This window comes from Accipiter gentilis, chromosome 5 (genome assembly GCF_929443795.1).
Source record: "Accipiter gentilis chromosome 5, bAccGen1.1, whole genome shotgun sequence".
Lineage (NCBI taxonomy): Eukaryota > Metazoa > Chordata > Aves > Accipitriformes > Accipitridae > Astur > Astur gentilis.
In genome coordinates this window covers 34276884-34301264 of record NC_064884.1, presented here as the reverse complement: position 1 = coordinate 34301264, position 24381 = coordinate 34276884, and the positions used below count along the sequence as shown (strand labels likewise).

At 42.7% G+C, this 24381-nt stretch overlaps 1 protein-coding gene across 4 annotated transcripts in view; it reads left to right on the top strand.

Annotated features, from left to right (window-relative positions):
• LOC126038598 (SAM and SH3 domain-containing protein 1-like) overlaps positions 1-24381 on the top strand; it is a 573090-nt gene that overhangs the window by 489509 nt on the left and 59200 nt on the right. For all 4 annotated transcript variants that reach the window (XM_049800528.1, XM_049800531.1, XM_049800527.1 and 1 more), the window contains exons 3-4: positions 19275-19325; positions 19447-19496. In XM_049800528.1, coding sequence (XP_049656485.1) covers positions 19275-19325; positions 19447-19496 — 101 coding nt within the window. The remainder of the gene's footprint in view (positions 1-19274; positions 19326-19446; positions 19497-24381) is intronic.

Below are 24381 nucleotides of genomic sequence, written 5' to 3'. Positions count from 1 at the left end.
AAAGTCTGCTTTCAGAGCATGATTACTAAATGTTTTTTTCAAAACAGGAAGTTTGAAGGGGCAGATTAAGTTGGATAATGCAGTTGGGTTTTTTATGTGAGAGGTGGAAGTATAGTCACAGTCCGTAAAGTCTGCAGGGCTGCTTGTGTGTGTGCATCCAGAATCAGAGCCAGAGTTGACAAAGAGCAAATCATGAATTGCTGCGTAGATCAAAATTATAACAGTAAGAGATGTTCTCTCATCTTGGCACGCATGCTTTTAATAAAGCAGCAAATTGAGAAGAATGAGTTTTCAGGGAATTGGCTTGTCATAAAAAAATATATACTCTTTTGTTATATAGGTATATATAACCTTTTGTTCACCCCCGCCCCCCCTTATTTTTTCAGAATGGTTATTTACTCTAAAAATTAAAGACCTGACAATAACCATGCAGTTATGTAAGGTGGGGTGAACTATGTAACCTACTCAACAAGACTGTCTGTTTGCTGGGGCCTTTGCCACCTTTGCTTTCACAAAGGCTGTTTGTAACATGGCTCCTGTCTGCCTGCATTGTCTCTTTCTGCTTTACTGGACACCTAGAGATAGCTACCCCTGCCTTTAGTGATCAAGTCTAATTAAAATCTAGTCTGTCTAATAAAAAAAAAAAGCCACAAGCAGAAATACCATATACACATCCCTAAAGAATATGGAGCAAGAGGTTTGTTTGGGACTGAGTGGGAGACAGTTGCAGAGTGTTTTGTGGTTATTTTCTCAGATGATCATCTCACTGATGGTTTTCAAGGCTGGTTTTGGCAATGGGTGGTTGCAGTAGCAGAGTCCTCTTTGGGTAGCCGGATGCACACCATGGGCTAAGTTGAGACTGCAGGTGTTGAGGGCTGCAAATGCAGGGCAGAGCTGCAAATGCAGGGCACCAAGGAAAGGAGATGCTGTAATTCCAGTTATTTATACCTCCATATGTCTTTTCTGAGGTGTTCAGGCAGCTTCACAAAAAGCTGTGAACTACAGTAGGTAAGAATTCTTTTTCCAGACAAATATATTGAGACACAAAGGGTTTAAATAACTCCCCTGAGATAATACAGATAGCCAGTAGCAGAACTGGAAGAGGGACTGAGTATTTTCAATGTCTAGATGTCTCTCTTACTGTTTTGGGAATGCTATTCACAGAAGGTGAGAAGGGAAACACTAGTTTCTGTGCTGTGTTTGTGGTGGGTTTGGTTTTTTTTTGTTTGGGTTCCCACCCCTCAGAAGATGTGCTTCTTATTGTGGTAACAAATGATCCTCCGTGTTGTCTTCGGGCATTGTAGGAGGCATGTTATAAAAGTTTTTGGCAATTTGAGGCAGAACAGGCACCAGTAATAGCTACCTTTTATGGTTTTGATCTGATAGCCTGGGTCATTGCAGTTCAGGCTCCTAAATCCTAGAGAGGCTTGTTCAGAGTATTTGTAGCCAGAGCACATGAAAATAATGAAGAGGAATTTTTTTTCTTTTTAGGTTCACTGGGTAAACCTACTATAGAGTCACTCAGTGCTGCATTGAGCTAGTTTATTGCACGAGGAGCAGTAGGTGTGAGGAGCCTTGCTGTCCATTGGAAGACCACAGCAGTCTGACTAACTTCAAGTGTAACCTACAGATATATCAGCACTGTGCTACTAATTTTGTCTTAAGCTCCCCAAGGAGCACCATCTTCTGAAGTAGTCTTCTGTGTGTTTGGCCTTGGCACTGTGTTCTCTTCTGACCATCACACCGTGCTCTTCCGAATTTTGCCTATAGAGCTGCAGATCTGTTGTTCAGCAGTACGAATGAGAGAGTTCAAAGCAGTATGACAGACGGGAACCCAGCGCCTGTCCTGGTGGGAGGTATCGTCTCGAGGTTGAGTAGGTTTTGGTTTAGTTTTTCTCTTACTGGGAATAGTGGTGAATTGTGTGTTTCATGGGCACCACATAAATCACTTCTCTAAGTGTGTAGCTGTGGAAAAAATCCCTTGGGAGCTGGTCCCACAGAGACTGGGACACTATATAGTAAAAACAGCTCTAAAAAGCAAGTGTTTTGCTTCAGGCAGTACAAAGTGCAAAATATGCAGAAGAAAACTTTGGAGGAGATTCCGCTTTGAAGACTTTTACTTCCCCTGTCCCTGGTGTCAAGGACATCAAAATTTATGGCTTGCAGTATGCCCAGAATTAGAGAGATGGGACATGCAGTTGGAAAGAGAGGAACAGGCTCAAATTAGCTTTGCATGCCAGCCTCTAAAACTACAGTGGTCTTCTTTCTGTAACTCCTCCTATTTTACACGGACTGCTAGCCAAAACAGTTTTATTATTTTCAAGCTTGTTGAAAATAATGATTACAAGCACGTCTATAGCTACCAAGAAACTGATTTTTCAAGATATTAAAGCAAACAGATCATTCATTTTTCATTCTGACTGGTTAACATTTCTCTTTTTTTTCAGTAAACTGCAAAATGTCTTTTTGTCCTCTAACACTGAGACTTGAACTGACAGAAAGGGATGGTATAAAAGATGAGCATTTGCCAGTGCTAGAGAAGCCAAGGACGTGCAAAGAAAACAGATTAATTCAGTAGCAAATAGGCAAAGGCCATGAAGAACAGTTTTTACAGCAGATGTCTTGCATAGCCAGCAAAGGGACCGGAGTGGGAGCGATCTACTGATAGAACCTCACATTTCAGTACGTAAACAGCGGCAGCGTTTGAATCTTTGCAGGCACTTCAAGGCCTTGTTGAGGGGGGCAGCTGCAGAAGAGTTGCGAGAATCCATTCAGTCCAAGTCTTCTGAAACATGCAACGTTGCGTTGTTAAGTTTTTCCTTCATTAGATCTGAAGTGTACTGAAGGAATGAGCAAACAAAACTATTAATATAAAAGGCTAATAATTGAGTTTATGTAATTAATACTGTCTAATTCAAGCTGACAGCTGGGAGGCAATTTAGTTATTGTTGTAAAGATAAAGATCATGTCAAATCAATGCTCTCACCTTATTTAAGCTTAAATTTTGGCATTTTAAAGTTCTAGCGAGCTACATGTGATTTGAAAAGAGGCCCCTTTCAGTATATACATTTGCCATGCATTTTTTACAGGGAGCTAGAATTGAGTACTTATCAAGGACAGGGAAACACAAGAAAGAAATCAAATCAGTTATGGATACAAGTATAACTTATCTGGTCTAGTGTCATCATGTACTTTGGAAAAAGTTAATGGCGAACAACTGGTGGATTGATTTTCTGAGGGTTTTTTTTCTTCTCTATTTGAAGCATTGCTTCAAATCAGAAATGAATTTGGTATTGGCATTGCAATTCCATCAAGATTTGGAGCTTGTTTTCAGAAGTGTATAGTACCAGTAGGTCTTTGACATCTAAGGAGTTCTGTTGCATCTGCTTTTGCAATTTAGCAGTCATAGGAGCCCTCGCAGAATTTCAGTGTGTGAGGAGTACACCTAGGTGTGAGGAGTTGCATGCATTTGTGAGGAATGGTGAATAATGAAACTGGCTTCAGGTAATCTCCCTGTAATTGCTGTGGCCCCCGCTCTTTCCTAGCACTGACCAGTTTCCACCTTCTTGTCTTCTTTCCTTGTGTGATCGGATGAACTGACAAAGAGCAGCCTCTGGATATGCTTGGACAGTGAGTGACTTACTCTTCTTCCAGATTTAAAAAGATCTGTCTATCCTCTAAAGGCTTGGTTAGTTGTGTAGAAACTGCAGGTTATGCATTGTGAAACATGAAAGCTGCATTTTCTACAGGAACTGCAATTCCATGCGATGAAAAATGAAGGTATCCTGCATTATTTACTAGTTTCTCTTACTGCTTGTACCCTGTCCTGTGGGTTCAGGGCTCCATCCGGTAAAGCATGCAAAAACATGCCAGAGTTTAAACATATGAGTACTGTTGCCAGGCATGTGCTTAAATACTTTGTTTTCTTAACCCCTCAATATCTCTGTAAGATTATATTAAAATATATATTATATATATAAGAATAATCATAGATTAAGCTAAATGAAGAGCAGACTAGAAAGACAGGGAAGATAACTCAATGCCGATAACTGCACTGCGTGTCTCTGGTTTGAAAGCCAGTGAAAGTACATAAAACCATAGTTTCTTTATAGAAGTACGGAGCACCCTGAGCACATTGCAGTACACTTGATCTAATTTGTATAGCTGGACCTGTTGGTATCTGTGAAAGCCTAGTGTAGCATACGGGAGATTGTTCTGTAGTTTCAGCTACGATTACTAATGCACTATTTTTATTTCACTTTAACAAAATCTTGTGTAATTGAAAACTCATTCTGTATCCATTGGCATGCACTTATTCACAGAGTGCGCATAACATTGAATAAGAGACAATATTATTGAGGAGCAGTTTGTGTTAGAACTGGACTTAAAACAAGAAAAAATTTTAAAGAAATGGTGTATGCACTGATGAGAGCCTCAAGCTGTTGTAACTAAACCCTGTTAGGTCCATAACCTGGAATAAACCTGAAGGTACTAAGGGGAGTCTGAGCAGAAAAAAATGAAGCTTTTTGGTTAAGACATTTTGTTGCTGTCATGATTAGAGCAGACTTGTTTCCAAGAAGCCAGGACAGCTTTCCCTCTTGAAGGCAGCTGAGCAGAGGAATTTGTACCATGGACGCTCCCATAACAGTGGCAGCACCTGCCCAAACAAGCAGGTCTTGGCTGCCAAAACCCAGGCACTTGGAAACTCTTGCAGGTGTTTGCACAGCTTAAATTTTACTTTGCTCAGATTTTCCTTACCACAGTAAATTAATTTAGTTGGAGACCCTACCAGCAAAGTGAGTCATAATGCTTACACAAAGACATTTGCAAATATGGGGTGTTTGGTCATTTGTTCACTGGGTTTTGCATGCGTAATTTATATCTGCTGGAGGGAAGAGGAGACAAGACACAGCATGCTCCCTTTCCACAGCAAACCCCTTTGCTTGTTGCAGGCAGGCAGCTTGCAGTGCGCTTGCTCCGTAGGCTTGCCAGCAATGATGAAGCAGCACTGAGAGCGCTTGGCAGCAAATTATTAACTGAAATGATTTGCCTTCAATAGATCTTTCCCAGTCTAAAGCTTCTGAGTGCCCTTCAGTTTAGATTGTAATTCAGCTGTTATCACTCATAGCAATACTGCAGTGTCTTTAAAAGGCATCAAGGTCTCTGGACTTGTAGATCTGATGTATTAGGTGTTTGCGAGTTTCATGTTTCTTTTGTACCTTTGCTACTGCTTTTCTCTTTGTGGGGTTTGTGCAGTTGGTTGGATTTTTTAATGGTTTTGCTGATGGTTCTTTATTCCAGGTACTTTATCTGTCTCCAGGATAAGGCCTGGCTCATCACTTCTTACTTTTGAGGATTGCAGTGTACAGTCTGCTTTGCTCTTTCTCTTGCTATACATGCATCCCAGCCATCAACATTTTCTTTGTCACTTCTGGTCTCATGCTTTGTTTTAATTAATCTTCTGGGTTTTTGTTTGGTTGGGTTTGATCTATTTCTGTTCAATGTACACACCTGTTAGAAGGTGATGGGAAGGCTTAGTTATGTGAAGTAGGAGTCATAATGAAGCCCCAAGTTTCTACAGCAAGAGGATAAAAGATGGCCTTTATATTGTCCTTAAATCAGCTGTGTTTAATGTGGAGCATGCTTGCTCTAGCTGGCCTCCAGGGTTGCAAAGGCATTTCTTGCATTTACCATTGTAAGGAATCTCCTTCCAGTCATTTAGTTTTACAATTCTGCTGAGGCATGTGGAGGGCTGAGCCTCCTCTGCAGCAGTACAGATGAGGCATAGTCACTGAATTGGCTAGTTTTACCTAGTTTGTCAGGACATCCCTGGAACGTACGGCCAACTCTTGTGCTACTGGGTAGCCTGCATAAGCCCACTATTTTGCACTGTTGCCAAAGGGGCTGGGTTTTGAATGGACCTCTGAACAAAGATAGTTATTGGTTGCTGAGGGCTCTGTTTCACTTTGTGTATGTTTTGAAGAAAAGTTATAGAAATTCAAAGCAATGCATGCCAGCATTTTTAATGCCATAATTTGATTACCTGTGGCTGCAATATACCTTTAATGGTAAAATATGGTGCCGAGTGGATAGTGTGAATAAGAAGGTGCATGAGGGAGTGTAAAGCTCTACAGGCTTTTCTGGAATGAAGTGTATGTGCTACTCGTACATACTGCGTCACTGAAAAACTGTGGGTGGCTCTTGGAGTGCAAGTCTGCTCTGCACTTGTGCTTCATTTGTTTTTGCATTGCCCGTTCTGTGCGTCCTTCTTAGTCAAGTGTGACCCACAGTCTGGTGGAGAGAAGGGCTGAAGTTGCAAGTGGAACTTGGAAAGAAGCTCATTGTAGTTGCCACTTCAGGAATAAAATGGTCTAAGTAGCTGAATTGTGAGTATGGAGTCTAACTCTACAGGAGAAAATGTTACATGAGAGAATCATTTGTAAGGCTTTACTGGAGCACTCTTAATTCTCTGGTGAATAGTTGTGGATGATGATTGCAGATTATTTGCTTGGAGCAGCAGTGGCAGCTTTCTTTACAGATTCCTTAGGTCTGAGTTTTCTACGATTACTGAAGGACATCTGTTTGCTGAGGTTCAAATGCTTTGTCTGTAAGCAGCACATAACAGCGTCATAATTACATTTTCTCTGCAGACGTTCTTGGTACTAGGTTTGTTCATTGTTCAGATATTGGCCTCTTGTTTGGAAAAGACTCCCAACTGAGTCTGTGATAGGATAACCACACGTTGCATAAAAACACAATGAAGCAAAGCAAAATTGTGCATCGCTGTCCTGTGCTAGCCTGGAAGTGGTGCGATGCCCCTGAGTTGGAGGGAGCTGGAGTCAGCCCCAGGGATCGCACAAGCCTGTTCTCACCAGGAGGGTGCTGCGGCCCTGGGGAGAGGGTTCTGGTCCCCGCTGTCCTCTCCTGGGGCAAAATCTCTGAGCCTCTTGCTTTGAACAAAGGGAAGCATGAGGACTTTACAGCTGTTTGACAGATCCTCAGAATTCAAATTTGTTGCCCTTTCAATTTAAGAATCACTGAAACCTGTGTTAACCACTTTTCTGCTGCCTGGCTGGTGTGCCAGGGCAAAACCCACCTTCTATCCTGAGTGCTGGTTATGTGGCAAGAGCCCACGTGTGCCTTTTCAGCCGAACAGCTGAGCTTTGCAGGACCTGGCTAGAGCTCTGCAGCTGGGCTGGAGCCTGGCCCAACAGTGGGAGCTGTTAATGGTGTGATTGAAGGCTTTAATTTAACCCCTTAACAGCAGTTGTGCTGATTAACTGTCAGATGTCACTGTTGCACCATTACCCTTCAAAGCAAAACTTGCTGCAGCAGTAATCCCGTAGAGCACAGCTTCCATTTGCTGCACCACCATTGGGGACCATTAGTGTTAACTACTCCATCTACAGCATAAGAGTTTCTAGTCAGGTCTTACTTTAAATGTAAATAGAAAATGAAGAATATTTCTGTGAATAAAAATGAAGAATATTTCTGTGAATAGTTGTGTAGATACAGGTTTCTATCATGAATGTGTAGAAGGCAATAATTACTCCTCAATATTATCAAACAGGCATGCTGTGTATCTTCTTTGTAAATACACAAAATTGTGCCAAATGGTATAATGGCCTTCAATAATAATTCTTCTTTCTGATGGGAATGATCTTCCTTGTCATCTTTGGGCCTAAATAATACAATACTATGCATCAAAGATGATTTGAAATTCAGTTTTATAATAATCATCATGTGATGGCCAGTGATGAAGACTTAAGTAAGGATCTGGCCCAAAGCATCCATCAAATATAGGCTTCAATTTCAAAAGTAAAGAGAGAATGGCTAATTTAAAAGTCTCTTTATCAAAGGCAGTTTTTATAGCAGGGAGGATGTATAAATACAGACTAGCAATTTTTGAGCTAATCCTTTTTTGCATTAATATGTTTAATTTGTTTTCAGTTCTCTTATTCAAGAAATTAATTTCTCCCTCACTTTCTAGGAGCCTTTGAAGTTAGCATCCAACTATCAACCTTTGTCTCTCTTCCCTCACCCCCTCACATTCCTGGAGTGCGTTTATGCAGGTTGAGAGCAAGCAGTTCAGTGCCTAGCTCTAGGGAATGAATTCATATTATCCATCTTAATTTTCAGGTGTTCAGTTTCACATACCTACATAATAAACAAAACCAGTTTGATTTCAAGTTAAACATTGATTCTGCTTTTTAAATGGTTATAAAACTCAGATTTTTAAAAGTATATATTGAAACTTTTCCCAGTAGGACCAGTTTCTTTCCTGCTTCAAGTGTACCTTCTTAAAAATGATCCTGAAAGAAACTGCTTCTTCGAATGAGTTTATTGTAATAAAAAATGTTAGCAAAGAGTCGTTCCCCATGTGCTGACACAAGTTTGTCTGATAGAAAGTTTTTTTTAAACCCTTTTCTTATCTGTACTCCTGATGTTTCTACTGTCAGTGTGGCTGAAATGGGGGTCAGACCCCACCAGCCCATCATGTTTATAAGTCATGAAATATACAGCATATCTCACGTTACAGCTTTCTAACTGGGGTCTTCTCATGAAATAATGAATATAGGAGTCACTAAGGGGGAACTAAACTTCATTGAAAACATTAAACTGAAAGTGCAAATCGGCAGAAAACGCCTACCTAAAACGCTGAGAATGGATGGATTTGAAAGCTAGGGCTGCAAGGCTTTCTGCTGACAAAGACCTGAGTTCAGGATGTCTGTATGTTTGAGCTTGCAGCTGTTGATGTTCTTAACCTCTGAAAGAGGAAAAAAGGTACAGTTTTACTCTCAGTTGGAAAGCAAGGATCCATTTTGTCCAAATGTTTAAAGTTTTGACATAATTCTTTTTGAATGAAAGGGTGCAACAGGAGGCAGTTTGAATTTCTTCGTGGGAAGATGAGAAAACCAGTAAATGTGCATGTGGGCACAGCCACATGATAAAACTACTTGCCAGGGATGTGGGATAATGCGGCTCAGGTCCTGGCTCAGCTCAACTCTGTTACATGGTTCTGTTGCCTCTGTTTCCTGTTTTTTACTGGATTCTTTCACTTCTCTAAAAATTTAAAAGAAAAATTCCATTTCCTGAGCAGTAGCACTAAAACTTTCAGAAATTCTGTGCTGGGTGTGAGAAAGTCTTAAATCTGGTAGATTTTCTTGAATTAAATAAAGCCTTAGTCCTGTTCTGAAAGGTTTGATTTCATGTTTAAAAGAAAACACAGGGTAGGTGTATGTGCCTCTATACATACAGACTTTTTAAAATTAGAAACTTGGATAAAGGTGCAGATTTTCCCAGGGGCTTATGAAGCCAAGAGGAGGTCATGAGCTCAGAAGAACATGGCCTGATAGCAGCAACAGGCAGCCCAAAGGGTAGCAGTTGTAGAAACAAGTGTGGTGCCAGGTTTCTTGTGAATTGGTGCTTTTCTTCCACTGCCCACAATGCTGTCAAGTTCTGAATTTTGGTTTTGCCCACCACAGCTAAAGGACGCAACAGAAAGAGTCGGATCTCTTTCATATGTATTTGGGTTTTGTTTTGAGTCTTTTAATGTGAGGTGTCTCAAGTAAAAGAAATAGAGAGAACTGTCTAATTTTACTGCTGTAGCCAGTCTGTGCATTACAGTGACTGCAATGATGGAAGTTTCTGACACAAAATGCATTGCAAGTTATCAGGTTGACATAAATTGGGGGAGAAAAAAAAAGGGGGGGGGGGGGGAGTTTTAAACTAAAATATACTTTGTTTTCCACTAGATAACTTTTGTAAGTTTTGTTAAATCTGTCTCCTTTTTAACAAAATAGAATAAATCACTGATTTCCCAGAATGAAATTAATGCAAAGTATTTCCCCCCTGCCCTGAAATGAGGGACTTCATTGCTGGTGCCTCATGCATCTGTGGCAATAAAAAAACCCCCTTTGTGGATTTCTTAATGAGTAGTGCTTTCTTCTGATTTACCTACTCCTGAATTTCACCAGGGTTTTTAAGGCCGTAGTAACTCGAAGTCAACTGTAGTTTGTGTTTTCTGCTACAGATCTTCTGAATAATTCATTGGTAACTTATTGTTTGGTACAACATAAAGTAAAAACAACGTAGAGTTCTTAAATGTTAGTTAGCACAATAAAAGATGATGTGTGTCCTGATTTTGGCTGGAACAGAGTCAATTTTCTTCATAGTAGCTGGTACGGTGTTGTATTTTGGATTTAGTATTAGAATAATGTTGATAGCACTCTGTTTTATTTGTTGTAAAGTAGTTCTTATCCTAAGTTAAGGCTTTTTCAGTTTCCTATGCTCTGCCAGTGAGGAGGGGCACAAGAAACTGGGAGAGAGCATGGCTGGGGGCTGACCCGAACTAGCCAAAGGGTATTCCGTACCATAGGACATCATGCTCAGTATATAAACTGGGGGGAGTTGGCCAGGAGGTGCTGATGATTTCTCAGGAACTAACTAGGCATTGTTCAGTGGGTGGTGAGCAATTGCATTGTGCATCACTTGTCTTTCTTGGGTTTTATTTCTCTCTCTCTTTTTGTTATCTTCCTTTTCATTACTACTATTATTATTATTGTTGTTGTTATTACTGTATTCCCATTATTAAACTCTTCTTATCTCAACCCACAACTTTTACCTTTTTTTTTTTTTTTCCCTTTCCAATTCACTTCCCCATCCTGCCAGGGGTGGGGGAATAGCGAGTGAGCAGCGGTGTGGTGCTTAGTTGCTGGTTGGGGTTAAACCACGACAACATGAAAGGGAGTATACTTGCAAGAGTTCATCAGTATGACAGTAACAACCCATTTCACAAGAACCCCTGAGCCTTGAGCATATTGATTGATTCAGCACGAAAGCTTCCATTCATTTGCAGTGTAGCTCATCTGAAATTTCATGTGCTGGAGGCATGGATATTGGCCTGTAGGTTCAGAAATACAGTATCAATACAAATACGACATATAGTGGACTTGTGTTAGCCTATGTTTCCATGGTATGTCTGAAAGGATTTATAGCATGGCTGTAGAAGTTTTCCTGGAGGCATTGGTCTTAGCCTGGGCTTCACCTTCTCTTTCCTTGCTACTTTTCAGAAAGAAAATACATCTTCTGTTGTTCTTGAAAGTATTGAAGAGAAATTGAGAAAATGATAAATAAGCTTAATACAAATGTAGTACAGCTTAGTGTACATGAAAAATTGGTAAGATCTGGAAAGTGTTTCACAGAGGGAAATAGAACATCACTGACCCTGAGGAATAGGTATCCTGAATTTGAAGAGCGCATAAAAACAGATCGGGACCGTCGATACTCAGAAGTTTGGCATATTCTGCCATGGCTTTCAAGGCGAGGAGCTGCTTGTGATTATTTTCATCTTACTGGTGATGCTATGAGTGCTTCACTTCAAAACCACTCTAAATTCCTGGCTGCGCTGTTGCAGGAAAGCAAGGTGCGGAGTGGTGGTGGGAATATGTTATTCACGGAGGTGTTGACTTCCTAATTATTTGAGGGTATTGGCTCAGGTGGTGACCGAGGCTGAGGTACCCACACGCTGCCATAGCCATCCTCGCTGGAGGGCCAGCAGCTGGTTGAGGAGTCTGTACTTGGCTGACCAGACTGTTCCTACTCCAAAGTACACTAACAAACTGTTGTTTGTTTATTCATTTATTTTCTCCCTTCTTTGTGTTGTTTTCCCACAGGCCAAAACCCTCTCCCTGGGGGAAGTGGTGACTCTTCCCTGGGCCCCCCTTGTCAGCTCCTGCAGGAGAAGGGCCCCTTGCTCTGGGCAGTGTCCAGTTGGGCTTTGCCTCACGCCTCCCTCGCCTGCATCACATCCTGAGCACTCTCCCGCTTCACATTTAACCATTCTTGATGTGGTTTGTTTGGCTTTTTCCATCCCTCTGAAACATGACAGCTCTTCCTGATGCCACAAACACCCTCACTATCTTAAAGTCCTCCCTGGAAACCCACATCTTCTGCTGTGTTTTCCGTTATTATTTCTCCTCTCAAAAGTTCTTTTTGGCCTTACCTGTACGATAAAAGTTGATGCTGACAGACCTGTGGAGTTTTAGGCAAAGACGGCAGGTCTTACTCATCCAGTTTACACCAGCAAGAGCTCTAGTATAGATGCAGTTATGCCAGCACAAGAGTGCTTTACTATTTTACCATTTGGGTAATGGGTGTAAAATAAATCAATCAAAGACCTGCTGTGTCACAATTGCATATATACACCTTTATATTAATATGTTTTTAGCACAGAGACAGCTACCATAGTTCTGGGCTTGCTTCATCTTGTTTAGAAAATTGATCAGAAGGTATTTGATTTCCCTGCTGCAGTCCCGTATTGACTTTCTCTGAAGCCCATTGCTGTTGGGTTTTTGTCTTTGTGCCATAATTTCACTGGATTCAGCCTCCGTTTGTTACAAGTGGATTTATGAGTTAGTACTGCCTCGCTTTTCATTGTTACAGGGCTTTACAAAAGCTGCAGTTTCTTTGTAATTGCTAATGAATTATGTTTTTCAAAATCATCATGGAATGTTTTTCAGCCCCTGTGGCTTCCAGCCTTAGTGCTGAATGCAATGTATTTGAGATGGACAAAAAAACCCTTCTGTTCTTATTGTTGGCAGAGGGGAGAGCGTCAAACGCTTCCCCCCATGACGTGTTACATTCAGTAGATACCAGCATTTGCATCAAGCTGAGAGGCATGATTTTTCTTCCCTACCTAATACTAAAAGCAGACATGAGTGCTGTAGCAGCGTGTTCTCTCTGAAGCTGCATTTCATCAGTAGTTAAGCCAAGTGTTTACCTGTGTCTGCAGTGCTGTATGAGGCGCTGAGACACGTGGACTGTTAATTCATGTGTAGAAGTATTTATTGTTTGAAATCCCATTTTTTTAACCATTCATCCCGCTTAGCTTATTTCCTTGATTGAGAGTTTTGCTGCTGCTGCAGGAGGTTATCATTTAGCATGTTATCAGCTCTGGCTCTAATGTGCAAGAGTAATGGAGCAGAAAGCCTTCGCTCTTCACTGAAACGGCCAAGGGGATAGTCCAGAGGTTGTGGTTTGAGACTCAAAATGGGACTTTTACTAATATGTACCACTGGAAACTCACTGAGCTGGTTAATTCCCTCAAACGCTTGCTGAGGTGGTTGCCACAGGAATAGGTCTTTCTTATTTCTTTATTCTGACCTGTGACCCATAGCTAGTGACTTGTAGGCAATTTCCATTTCACACCTGTGTACCTGCTCTGTCTCTGCACAGGGGCTTCCCTTCGCCTTCTCCAGAATCTTTGCAAAGGCTGAAATAGGGTGTGTGGTGGAGGACTCCAGGCAGAACGATTGCTTTCAAAGTAAAACAAACTCTTAGAGACCTTTGGTGCTCTGGCTATCTTTCAGATACAGCTTTGTTTAATCATTTCAGAAGCTAGACTAGAACATGCAGTGCCTGTTCAGAGCGAACAGGGAAAATATTTGGGGGAAGAGACTGGCAGAATTTTCTCACAGAAGTTTTCTGCCATAGGTGCCCTATTTACACCTGCTGAAATGGTTTCATAAAATCATTTATAAATTTATGAGCATTTTAGCCATCTCCTTTTCCACTGGTTATGTCACTGAATTTTCTCAGCACTCATCTGGGTCTCACTTTTGCACAGTTGCTGTCTGCACAGTGAGATTAATCCTGTCTTGGGATCTGCAGAGTAGTGTTTAAATTTATGATTCAAATGGATACAGCTCCTGTGGCAGAAACTGTGAAGAGGTTCATGAATTTCTAATTAGAAGGGATTCATTCCATGAATATAATTTCCTGAACTAAATTGTGGTGTGGAGCATAGATGAAGCTCAATGTTTAGGTAATTAAAATATGCACATTCCCCCTAGAATGTGTGAGCCTTACTCTGGATAACCATGTTTCCTTTTGGATGCTCTTCTTTACCATGCTTGTGTATTTCAGGAGCAGAACAGCAATACCTTCAGATAGGCAGAGATATCCCGCATCTGTTGTGTTACATACAGAACAACTGAAATGCAGTTAGCACGGGAGGAAAAAGTCCCTCATGAATTCAAAACCTGCCATTCCAGTCAGGAAATGGGTTTCCAGCTTCTTCCCAGTGTATTTTGTGCTTTGTACTTTTTTCCCATATGCATTTTTCAGGCTTAGCTCATAAATGATTGTAAAACTGCTTTCAGGATTTTTACGAGGAAGGTAGTATAGAAAACCAAAATCACAATATTTAGAAACCTGCCATAATTTGAAAAGAAAATGTATCCAAACGATCACATAAATCACAGTGTACAAAATAAGCAGAAAAGCTACCTGTGAAGGAAGCTTCTTCCTCGAGGGCTGAGGCGAACAACTTAAGGCTTGACGCATAAGCCGCAAATCCTGCTTGTTAAGTTTACAACACGTGTTTTCTTTCAGAATGAGAGATTTGCAAGAAGCACTTCGCTGGTTCGCGCTTCTGCACCAGAGCTCCCGAGCCGTATCGGTTTGGCTCCACAGCCGCTTTCTGCAGCGCAGAAGTTGGCGGTACGGGGCAGTACCTAGGCAGTGCCGTGCCTGCGGACCGTCCCTTCCTCCAGCCGCTGGATCACAGCTTCAGCCAGGACCTCGGGGACTTGTCCTGTGGCCATCTCTTGGTGGCATCAGCTTTGGTTAAAGGAGGGGACAGGAAGGAAATAGGACTGCTAAGAACATGGCTTTAAAGCTGGGAGAACAAAATGTTTCTGCAAGTTGAGATTGTTTTAAATTGGTCATAGGTGGCCTGATGGAGGAATCCTTAGTTTAAAGTCAGCAGGCTTTGCTCTGCAGGATATTAACATTACTAATTTTTAACAGCTCCCTCTGGCTTTATTATCAGTATTTGAGATTCTATGCTGCGCTAACCTTGGACCTTGAGGGGAGCTTCGGACAAGCTGGTGCTAAGCCACCGTTTGCCCTCCCTCTTATGCGTTCCCTGGGGGTTGGATACAATTGATGAATATCTCCATTTCTGCAGAATCTTCAGATCTTTGTTGCTGTGATTTAACAGCTTACTGGATGTGTGTGATATGCACCAACAGTGTCTGGGTACAGGACAGGTAACTTAGGCAGGGCCCCTTAAATCTGGAAGCCATACAAGTAAATCGGACACTTCTGGGAAGCACTGGACTTAGTCATGTAGCTTAAGGATTCTACACTTGATTGGGTACTTTCTCAGATCCTTGGGTTTCTTGCACCAACACTACATGGTGTGTAGCTGGCATGAATGTCTGGTACACCTCAGACAAGCTTTATGGGCACACATTGAGGACAGTTACGTGGGGCAGCAGGCTGCTAGGACAGAAAATACCTATTGCCCTGACACCTGCTTTGTCTCAACCAGAGTCCTGGAAATGCAGGCCAGGTATGTCTGTTACTGCAGCCACTGTTTCTGTAAACCCAAACTCTCCTCTGTTTCATTTTAAAGGCTTGGTTCAGAAGGATGAAAGATGTACTTTCATGAAACTAATCTTTGAAAATATTTTTTTGAAAAGATGTTATAGCGTGCTTGAGAGCATGCCAAGGGTACAACATTTGCTCAACCTTCTAGAATTAGTCATTGGTATTAAAAAGGCCCTGATCCTGCTGGATTAAAGTCAACACAACCTGTGGATTTTAATGGGAGGTTTAACCTGAGGTTTAATGAATTTTAACCTAAATAAATAGAATTGCTCAAGGCTGATAAAAAGTTCTGTGATACAGATCTATGCCAGAAGTTCAGTTGAGAGTAGTATTTTCCTAAGTATTTTCCTTTGGTTCTTGTCTAAATAGCAATAGGAAAAATATCATTCTGCTGGAAAGGTAGGTGGGAATAATAATCACAACAGTACAGAACTATCAGGTGTTTTGCATTCCAGCATTGCGAAGTAGAGTGTTAGAGGAAGGAGAGGAGAGTTGTTCTTGCTACTTGTCCTCCATAGTCATCCTGATCCTGTAAAACTGCTCCTTTTCTAACAGGGTGGGCTTGACAGTAAATGAGAAAAAAAGAAAGCAAATACAGTCAGCTTTTTTAAAGATTTCTTTACGTGGAATGCAGCTGACTTCAGCTGAATAGTTGTGGTGGGTTGACCCTGGCTAAATGCCAGGTGCCCACCAAATCTGTTCTATCACTCCCCCTCCTCAGCTGGACAGGGGAGAGAAAATATAACAAAGGGCTCGTGTGTTGAGATAAGGACAGGAGAGATCACTCACCAATTACCATCACAGGCAAAACAGAGTCAGCTTGGGGAAAATTAACTCACTTTATTACCAATCAACCAGAGTAAGGTAATGAGAAATAAAACCAAATCTCAGAACACCTTCCCTCCACCCACCCCTCCCTTCTTCCTGGGCACAGCTTCACTCCCGGATTCTCTACCAACCCCCCCCAGCGGCACAGGGGGATGGGGAATGGGGTTTACGGTCAGTTCATCACACGTTATTTCTGCTGCTTCGTGATCATGAGGGGCAGGACTCATCACACTCTTCCCCTCCTCCGGCGTGGGGTCCCTCCCACAGGAGACAGTCCTCCACCAACTTCTCCAATGTGGGTCCTTCCCATGGGCTGCGGTTCTTCACTAACTGCTCCAGCGTGGGTCCCTTCCACGGTGTGCAGTCCTTCAGGAGCACACTGCTCCAGCGTGGGTCCCCCACGGGGTCACAAGTCCTGCCAGAAAACCTGCTCCATGGGCTCCTCTCTCCACAGATCCGCAGGTCCTGCCAGGAGCCTGCTCCAGCGCGGGGTTCCCACGGGGTCACAGCCTCCTTCGGGAACCCACCTGCTCTGGCGTGGGGTCCTCCCCGGGCTGCAGGGGGATATCTGCTCCACCGTGGAACTCCATGGGGGACAGCCTGCCTCACCATGGTCTTCCCCACGGGCTGCAGGGGAGTCTCTACTCCAGTGCCTGGAGCATCTCCTCCCCTCCTTCTGCACTGACCTTGGGATCGGCAGGGTTGTTTCTCCTGCATGTTCTCACTCCTCTCTCCAGCTGCTGTTTTTGTCTGTCCCAGCAATTATTTTTTTTTCCTTCTTAAAAATGTTATCACAGAGGCGTTACCACTATCACTGATGGGCTTGGCCTTGGCCGGCGGTGGTCTGTCTTAGAGCCGACTGGTATTTGCTCTGTCGGACACAGGGGAAGCTTCCAGCAGCTTCTTACAGAAGCCACCCCTGTAACCCCCCTGCTACCAAAACCTTGCCACACAAAGCGAATACAATAGTTTTAGGTTGAAAGTGGTAACTTTTCATCTAACTCCAATCTCAGGCTATAACTTCACAACCAGCTGCTCAAGCAGAAGACTTATATAAAACATTGGGAACCCAGATAGCATCTTATAAATGATACTTTACAAAAACTAGCATATTTTTTTAAAAAAACCACTTGCAGCAAGCAGGTTTTTAGGCCAACAGATAAATCATCATGAAGTTGGGATCTAAAGACACCTTGGGGACACAGTGGATTCTTCTGGCTGGCATACTGAAACTTTAAGATGGGATAGCTGATAAAGTGCTCCTTTTTTCACCTATGTAGCAGTGTGTGGATAAATGAGGTGCTCATGAATGGGAAATGTTTGGACCATGGGGCTTGTCTTTCCCTTCTTCTCTGTGGACTGCTAGGTCAGGGTGGGAGAGTGCCCGAGGAGGATTCACAGCGACGTGTCTGCAGACTTCTCCAGACGCAAAACTTAGTCGGATTCCATTTTGACAGAGCTAATGGAGAAAGAGAGAGATGCTTGGTACCAAATAGCAAATTCCACTTTCCTGATCTGTGAATGTTTCTGGAATTTCGCTGGGCTCGGTACAGGTTCTGCTTGACTAGAGGAGGTCTGTTGGATCTGTCAGTAAGTGAATGTGGTTGCCTTTTCATGCAGACTTCCACTCAAGGACTTCATTTCCCCTTTTGTGCTATAAAATCAGCAAAAGGAGATACACAGACCATGCATGGTCAGGCAAAATCTCCCAGTTGGGCAATGACCCTGTGGTAGCCTTGTTTCCCAGCAAGCACATGGCCGTGAGCCGTCCTGTGCCCTCCTGGCTGCTGTAGCCTGCAATGCAAGCTGACTCAGTCGTGTGGCGGAAGAGTAGGTTCTTCACTACTCCAGATCTTGCAAAGTTTCTGGGCGGGCTAATCAACAGCACTTCATGGCAGCCAGCGGTAATTTCCTGTTTAGTATTAAAAGGCTGCATTTCCAGAAAATTGTGTCTGGTTTTCTTTTTTTTGTATTAAATCTTAAGAACGTTTTGTCACCCTTTTTGTAGACAAAGGGCATAGGAAGTACAATTTCACAGAGATAAGAGATTTGTATGTAGGCTGAGGAATGCGTGAACAAAAAGACCTCCAGTATTGAGAAATAAATCCATGTTCTTTTTTTTTCTTTTTTTTTGAGCATGTACACTACTGTGGTTGCTTACTCAGCTATGATGGCCTTTCAATTACAGTACTCACTTTGCAATAACTTAACTAGGGGTAGGACTGGCTGAGAATAAAATAGGCATAAGTAGGTTCCCCCATAGTTTCACACACAGATCAACGAGCAAAGCGTAGTTCTTGGTACTGACAACTGTAATTTCTACCTCCATTCTAATTGGAGTTTTCCCACTGACTTCAGCTAGACTGGTTAATAGTACGTGCCTTTTAGGCAGCTGGCTTGCAATCTTAAATTAGATACCACCGGTGGGACTGGCCTCATCTAACTTGAGGCAGCTGAAACCCGTCGGGCGAGCTGTTCTATAAGAGTTCCTGTCTCTCTCCATCGGCTGCAAAGGGAGCCTGGATGACCGTGTCCTGGAGTAGATGATTATATCCTAGATTTTGGAAGGAAGGTGATTTGAACTCTGTCTTGTTGAAAAATTTCTGTGCGAGAAACTGGCCTTGCTGAAATGCATTGTAATCCTCTCGGTATTTTTAGCTCAGAGAACACTCTTTTTAATGCTAGATTTTTGCTGTATGTTCTTCCTGAAGGTAAATTTTGGGAAATTGCACTTGAACTTACCTAACAAATTGTGTGATGATCTAGTGAAAATAACGCGTTGCTCCTTCTATTTTGAGTCACCTCCATCTGCCAATTTCACCTTCTTCTGTAGTGTCCAGTGATAAGAATGGAATTAGCTGTTTTACTGGAGTATTTCAGAATTTATCATGAAAGTGATTCCTTCTGGAAAGATTAATGTTTCTTATCTGAACGGTTTTGAGGTAGTCCTAGGCTCTGTTACCCTGTTTCTTCTTCCCTTTTTCTCCGCTTCACATTTCTTCTTTTTAGTGTTTGGATATTGCATTAACCTGACATTTGTTCTGTTTTAGGAGAAAACTGATGCCAGCCCCACATCTCTACAGCTGCGATCCCAGATTGAGGTAAGCACTTTGATTTTGATAATCGATTTTTGTTTGTTTGTTCGTTCTTTCATTATTCTGCATAAATCGGGCAAAGGGTGCTGTCATGTCTGCTCTCACTGCTATGTGTCTTCTCTTGCAGGAGTCACTTGGTCTCAGCAGCACCTCGTCAACACCTGACACTGAAAGAAAGTAAGTGAAGGCATAGGAGGTGAGAAAGGAGGGAGGGGGAATTTGATACGTTTTGTTTTTCCTTGGAGTAAATTCATTTTAGATTGTGTTGGTGCTTCAGGATTTCAGATCTAGCCACTATTAAGGAAACCTCTTTTGGAACCTGGTCACTCTCTTTTGGCCTTTTATTATTTTGGTTTTTAGATCAAGGGAGGGTTATCTTTTCTTCACTCTGTGAGCACTTGGGGTGTGCACGCACGAAGACAACTGGTAGTCATTTTTGAGGAACGTCACTGATTTCACATTCTCTGCAGATTAAACCTGCTTGAAAAATACTTTTCTGTGACTAGACCTAAATGCAGCCAAAAAGAGATGGGCGAGGGGAAAGGAGGGTTACAGTCTTAAATCACTTTGCTTTTCCTGTGCACTCCTGGGTTTGTAACTGTGCTTTTGAAGAAGGTGCCAAGGGAATGAAGTATTTGAAACCAAGTTAAAAGGAGCTTTAATTTTAGCAGTCCTTAATAAAAACCTCTCTGTGAGGACTGAGAGAGTTTCTGTTTACTGTCACCTCCTGCTGCAATGTGTGTGCTTGTTTTCTGCGCCTCCTTCCTTTGATCCCAAGATCTTGGATCCCTACTGCTAAGGGTAACGTGCAGCAGTGCATGAAGACAACTGACACTGTATTTCCAATTGCCTGCACTTCGTGGGATAGTGCCAGCTGGACTGGTTCAGAGGGAGCAAGTGGAATCCAGTTGTGATGTGAAGTGCTTTCGTAAGGTTTTACAGTCCCACATTTGAATATCTTCTAGTGATTCAACGCCGGGCGGTAATGGGAAGGTTGTAAGAAATTGCCGCCCTTGGTCTTGCTAAGTTCAGTTGAAGGAGCGTCAGTCCCAGTGGGAGCTGTGGTGGATGTGGGGTATGGCATTTGCCTGAGCATTGGCCATGTGGAAGTCGAGTGTACAGTAGGGAACAGCTGCTTAGGGGCTTCCTGTGGGGTTGTCTGAAAGCTGGTTCACGCTAAAGGTCTTGCAAGGCAGTAAGTTATCTTTTAGAAGTGCCTTGTCTCTCTTCATCACTCAGAGAGAAAACAGTGATGGTTTGCTTGAGGCAGATGCTCATTTTCAAAACAGCTTAAGACAGATAAGGTGAATTTTACCTTGGCTACCATCACTGCTCCTGTGTTACATGCTGTTAACAGAGAAAGCCTAGAAAGCTTAGAGTTTAAAAGTGGTGCTTCAGATACTGAAACATGGAAAAGTTTTCTTCAAGGATACCTCCCTGTCTAACATTATAATGAAACCAGAAGTGCCAAGTGGATGGGAACGTTATGAGAACTGTAATCTGGGAAGTAAGCCTCCAAGGTTATCCTATGATCATAATACTTTTCTCTCAGTCTCAAAGCGCTTTCCCCATGGGTAAATATCATCACCCCACCTCAGGGTAGTAATGAGATAAAGATCTCGCAGGAGGACAGCACAAAACTGGGAATAAACTCCTTTTACAAGTTCTAGCCAGCTTCCTAAATTGTGTCTCTGTGTAGGTGTTGTACCACAACTAACTGAGTGAGAAGGCGTTACCTACAAAAACATCTTCTGAGTGACTCTGTTCTGAGAGTCCACTTACCTCACTGAAAGGAAATTAACCTTGTTATCTTAGTTCAGGTGGAAGGGACCTGTGATTTTTGTGGACCTTTCAAGAATGGAAGTGTCCTGTTTGAGGATTTGTCTGTCAGTTGAAGGGTATGTGGATTAACGTGATCAGATATATGAAACTGGTACAGGGCAGGTTGTGTCAAATATTTGTGCAATAAGAAACAAGGCAATGTGATGCATGCTAATTGGGCAAGGTGTTGAAAATAATAAATATCTACTTGATACTACACAAATTATTCCAAACTGAAATTATGCAGGCCTGTGCCTATTAGTGACAGCCTGCCACATCAATGCTGGTTTCATCCCTCTAGCTTGGAGGGCTGAATTGTCATGGGAATGCCTCTTCCAGGGAGGCAGAGTTTATAAAATTGATCTGCAGGAAAATGACGACTTCAAGGCCATCTGATAGGTCTGTACTTGCTACTAATGTGTTGAATTGGATGTTTTTCGGGGGAGGACAGCATGTTGGCCCTAGCGGGTGTTATTGAGTTCAGCATTTAGTTTATGGTTTTCATCTGAATTTGCTGTGTGAGCATGCCACAAGACAGGAAAGCTTGTCCCTTTGGGGACACTGCTTTTGTGGCCCTCTCATGCTGCGTGAAAGATCTGGGGTAAACCTTTTACAAAACTTCTTTTGTTGTGAGAAAACTCCAGTTTGCCAAACCTGAAACTCGATGCAGATGTGCATTGGTTTCTTACAATCACAAAGAGACCTGAGGGGCAAAAGGAAAGATTTGTCCCAAAATAGCCATCCAGATTTTCAGGAGCTAAAAAATCTGTTGTTGTGAGTGCTCTTCCAAAGCCCAAGTAAGAGCTTGCCCAAGAAAAGTTATATTTCTACATATTGAAAATACAAACATTTTCCTAGAGTGAGGTGAGCCGAGTTGTTTCTGGCCTGGTGTTCTGAGCGGATTGCTTCAGAAGTAAAAGTAGTCCCAAGGAAAAACCCGTGCTGGGATAAGGAGGAGAGGGCAAGCAGCTGGCTGGAACATGGTGGCTCTCGGTACCTCCCTTGCCCAGCGCTGCTGCCTGCACACCCCACAGCTTAATGCTACCAAGGTCTAAAGTTTTAAAGTAACACACCTGGATGGTTGTTTAATTTGCCAGTTGAGAGATTCCAGACAGAAAGAGGCTTAGAGGGAGTCTGGAAGAAGCTATATTTGTTTTAACCTGGTTTGGTTTTCCTTTTCTGTGGCGCCCGACCGAAGAGAGAGCCTGACAGGCTCCACTGTACACCACATTGAAAACAGATTAGCCTTGGTGCTCCATGGTAGGAAAAAATCTTGTTTGTGTGGACAAGCAGTGTATGTCCTGTCTTGCCTTGAGACTTAGTAACCCTGCTGCCCAGTCTGTTCAAAGCCAGCATGAAATTAGTTGGTGCCCTCAGTCCAGCAAGTTGCTCAATAAGTATCTGTCCAGCCGGTGACTTGCAGCAACACAGAAGAGCAGCTGTAGTGCCTGGAGGGAGGCAAAAGGGGTTAAATGAGCCCAGAGGCAGAGCGGCTTGTCACTTCAAGTCATTGTCCTTCCAAAACGCATTTGGGGCACTACTACTTTCTTCTGTTGCTGACAACACTGTTCCTGTTAATTAGATGAAGCTACAAAAAAAACCACTGCGCATATGAACCTGCTCTGTGCATTATAATTGCCCTACCAAAGATGGCTTTCCTTCGATTGATTCTGACAAAGGGAGAAGAATCATCACTGCAGCAAAGGCCTCTGAGATTTATGTGAATAACAGCAAGGGTACTGATGCGGCCTGAAAAGCTATCCGTAAACAACGGAAAACAAAGTCATGTTTGTTCAAGTTTCGCCTCACAATTGCTCTGATTTTTTGGCTATACTGGAGTTCCTTCTGTAAATTGAAACAGTTGGTCAGGCTTCCAAGTCATAATGTTTAGCAAATAATGCAAACCATGGAATGAGATGTTTGTAGCTTTCTTCTCTTAATAATAAATTTCATTTACCTCTGTCCTTTCCAAGATTCCCATCTTTTAAACTGCAGTCTTGCTGTCTGTTGTGGTGCTAGTGGAACTTTGCAGATTCTCAGCATCCCTTCAGCAAAGTGGCTGTAGCATCTTTAACAGTGATATTATTACTCATTTTAAACAAAAATCTCTGCAGAACTGCAGGTGCTCCTATATAGACACACCGACTTCTACTTTTTCTAGAAGAATCATCAGTGTAACAAATAGGCAGTAAATGTGTTCTTAGCAGTTACTATTGCTTCTTTGTCCCCATACCACCTTGGTCTGGGGATGCACTGTATATACAATCCCTATTATTTCCAAGTGATGGCAACACCCCAAGGATGTTTACTCAGGCAGGAGGCTGAGCAGGGTTTTCTCATAATTGTAAACAGAGCATTTAAAACAATGTAATCCAACTTTTAGCCTGTTCCCATTTTTGAACATTCAAGTCTACATGACAGACTGATGAGCTCTGCACGTTTGCCAGGAAATCCAGGTTAAACCCAGTCCCCTGAACTCAGGCTTCTGCATCCTGACTCCATCCTGTTTTTAGAAGAACTGGGAATGTTGCAGAGGGGAAGTTGTGTATTTTCCCTCTTGGGAAATAGATCTGTTTGCTGTTGCTGTTTGCTCCAGCAGCCTCTGGGCAAGTTTCAAATGTGGTGTATCGGAGAACTGCCAGGAAAGAGAAGGAAGTGGGTGAGAGACCCAAGAGCACTGCATACAGATAGGGTGAGGTACAGTCACTCCCATATACTCATTTTTTTTCTTTGCAGCTGCTAGAGAAAGGAAGGACAAAAAACAACGCATGAGGTAACAGTTGTGGCTGTATGTGGTGTTTCACAGGCATTCCCACCACCTTCGCGTGGCAGCGGGTGTTACGAATTGTCAGCTCCTGTGTGAATTGCCAGCTGTTTCTTGAACTGTACCACTGAAGCACATTCCTGACCAAGTAAATGGTCATACTTCATATTAAGCACCACAATTCATCCTGCTGTACTCCTCAGCCTGCGGCACAGTACAGTTTAAGTGTTCTCAACCCTGTGATCCTCAGGACTTAAATCCCAGATTCTGTCAGCAAGGAGCTGAACAGAAACAGACCTGTCGAGCGGAAGGTGCTGGACAAAAGCATGCACGTGTGGGGTGCAGGCAGCACAGGGCAGCATTGCTCGGGGGCTTTACATTCCCCCAGCATGGGGGACCTGCTGTGTGCCTCTGGCAGCTGTGTCCTCAGCTCCCCGCTTCAGCTGCTCCCAGAGTGAATGCCTTTGTCATCCTCTC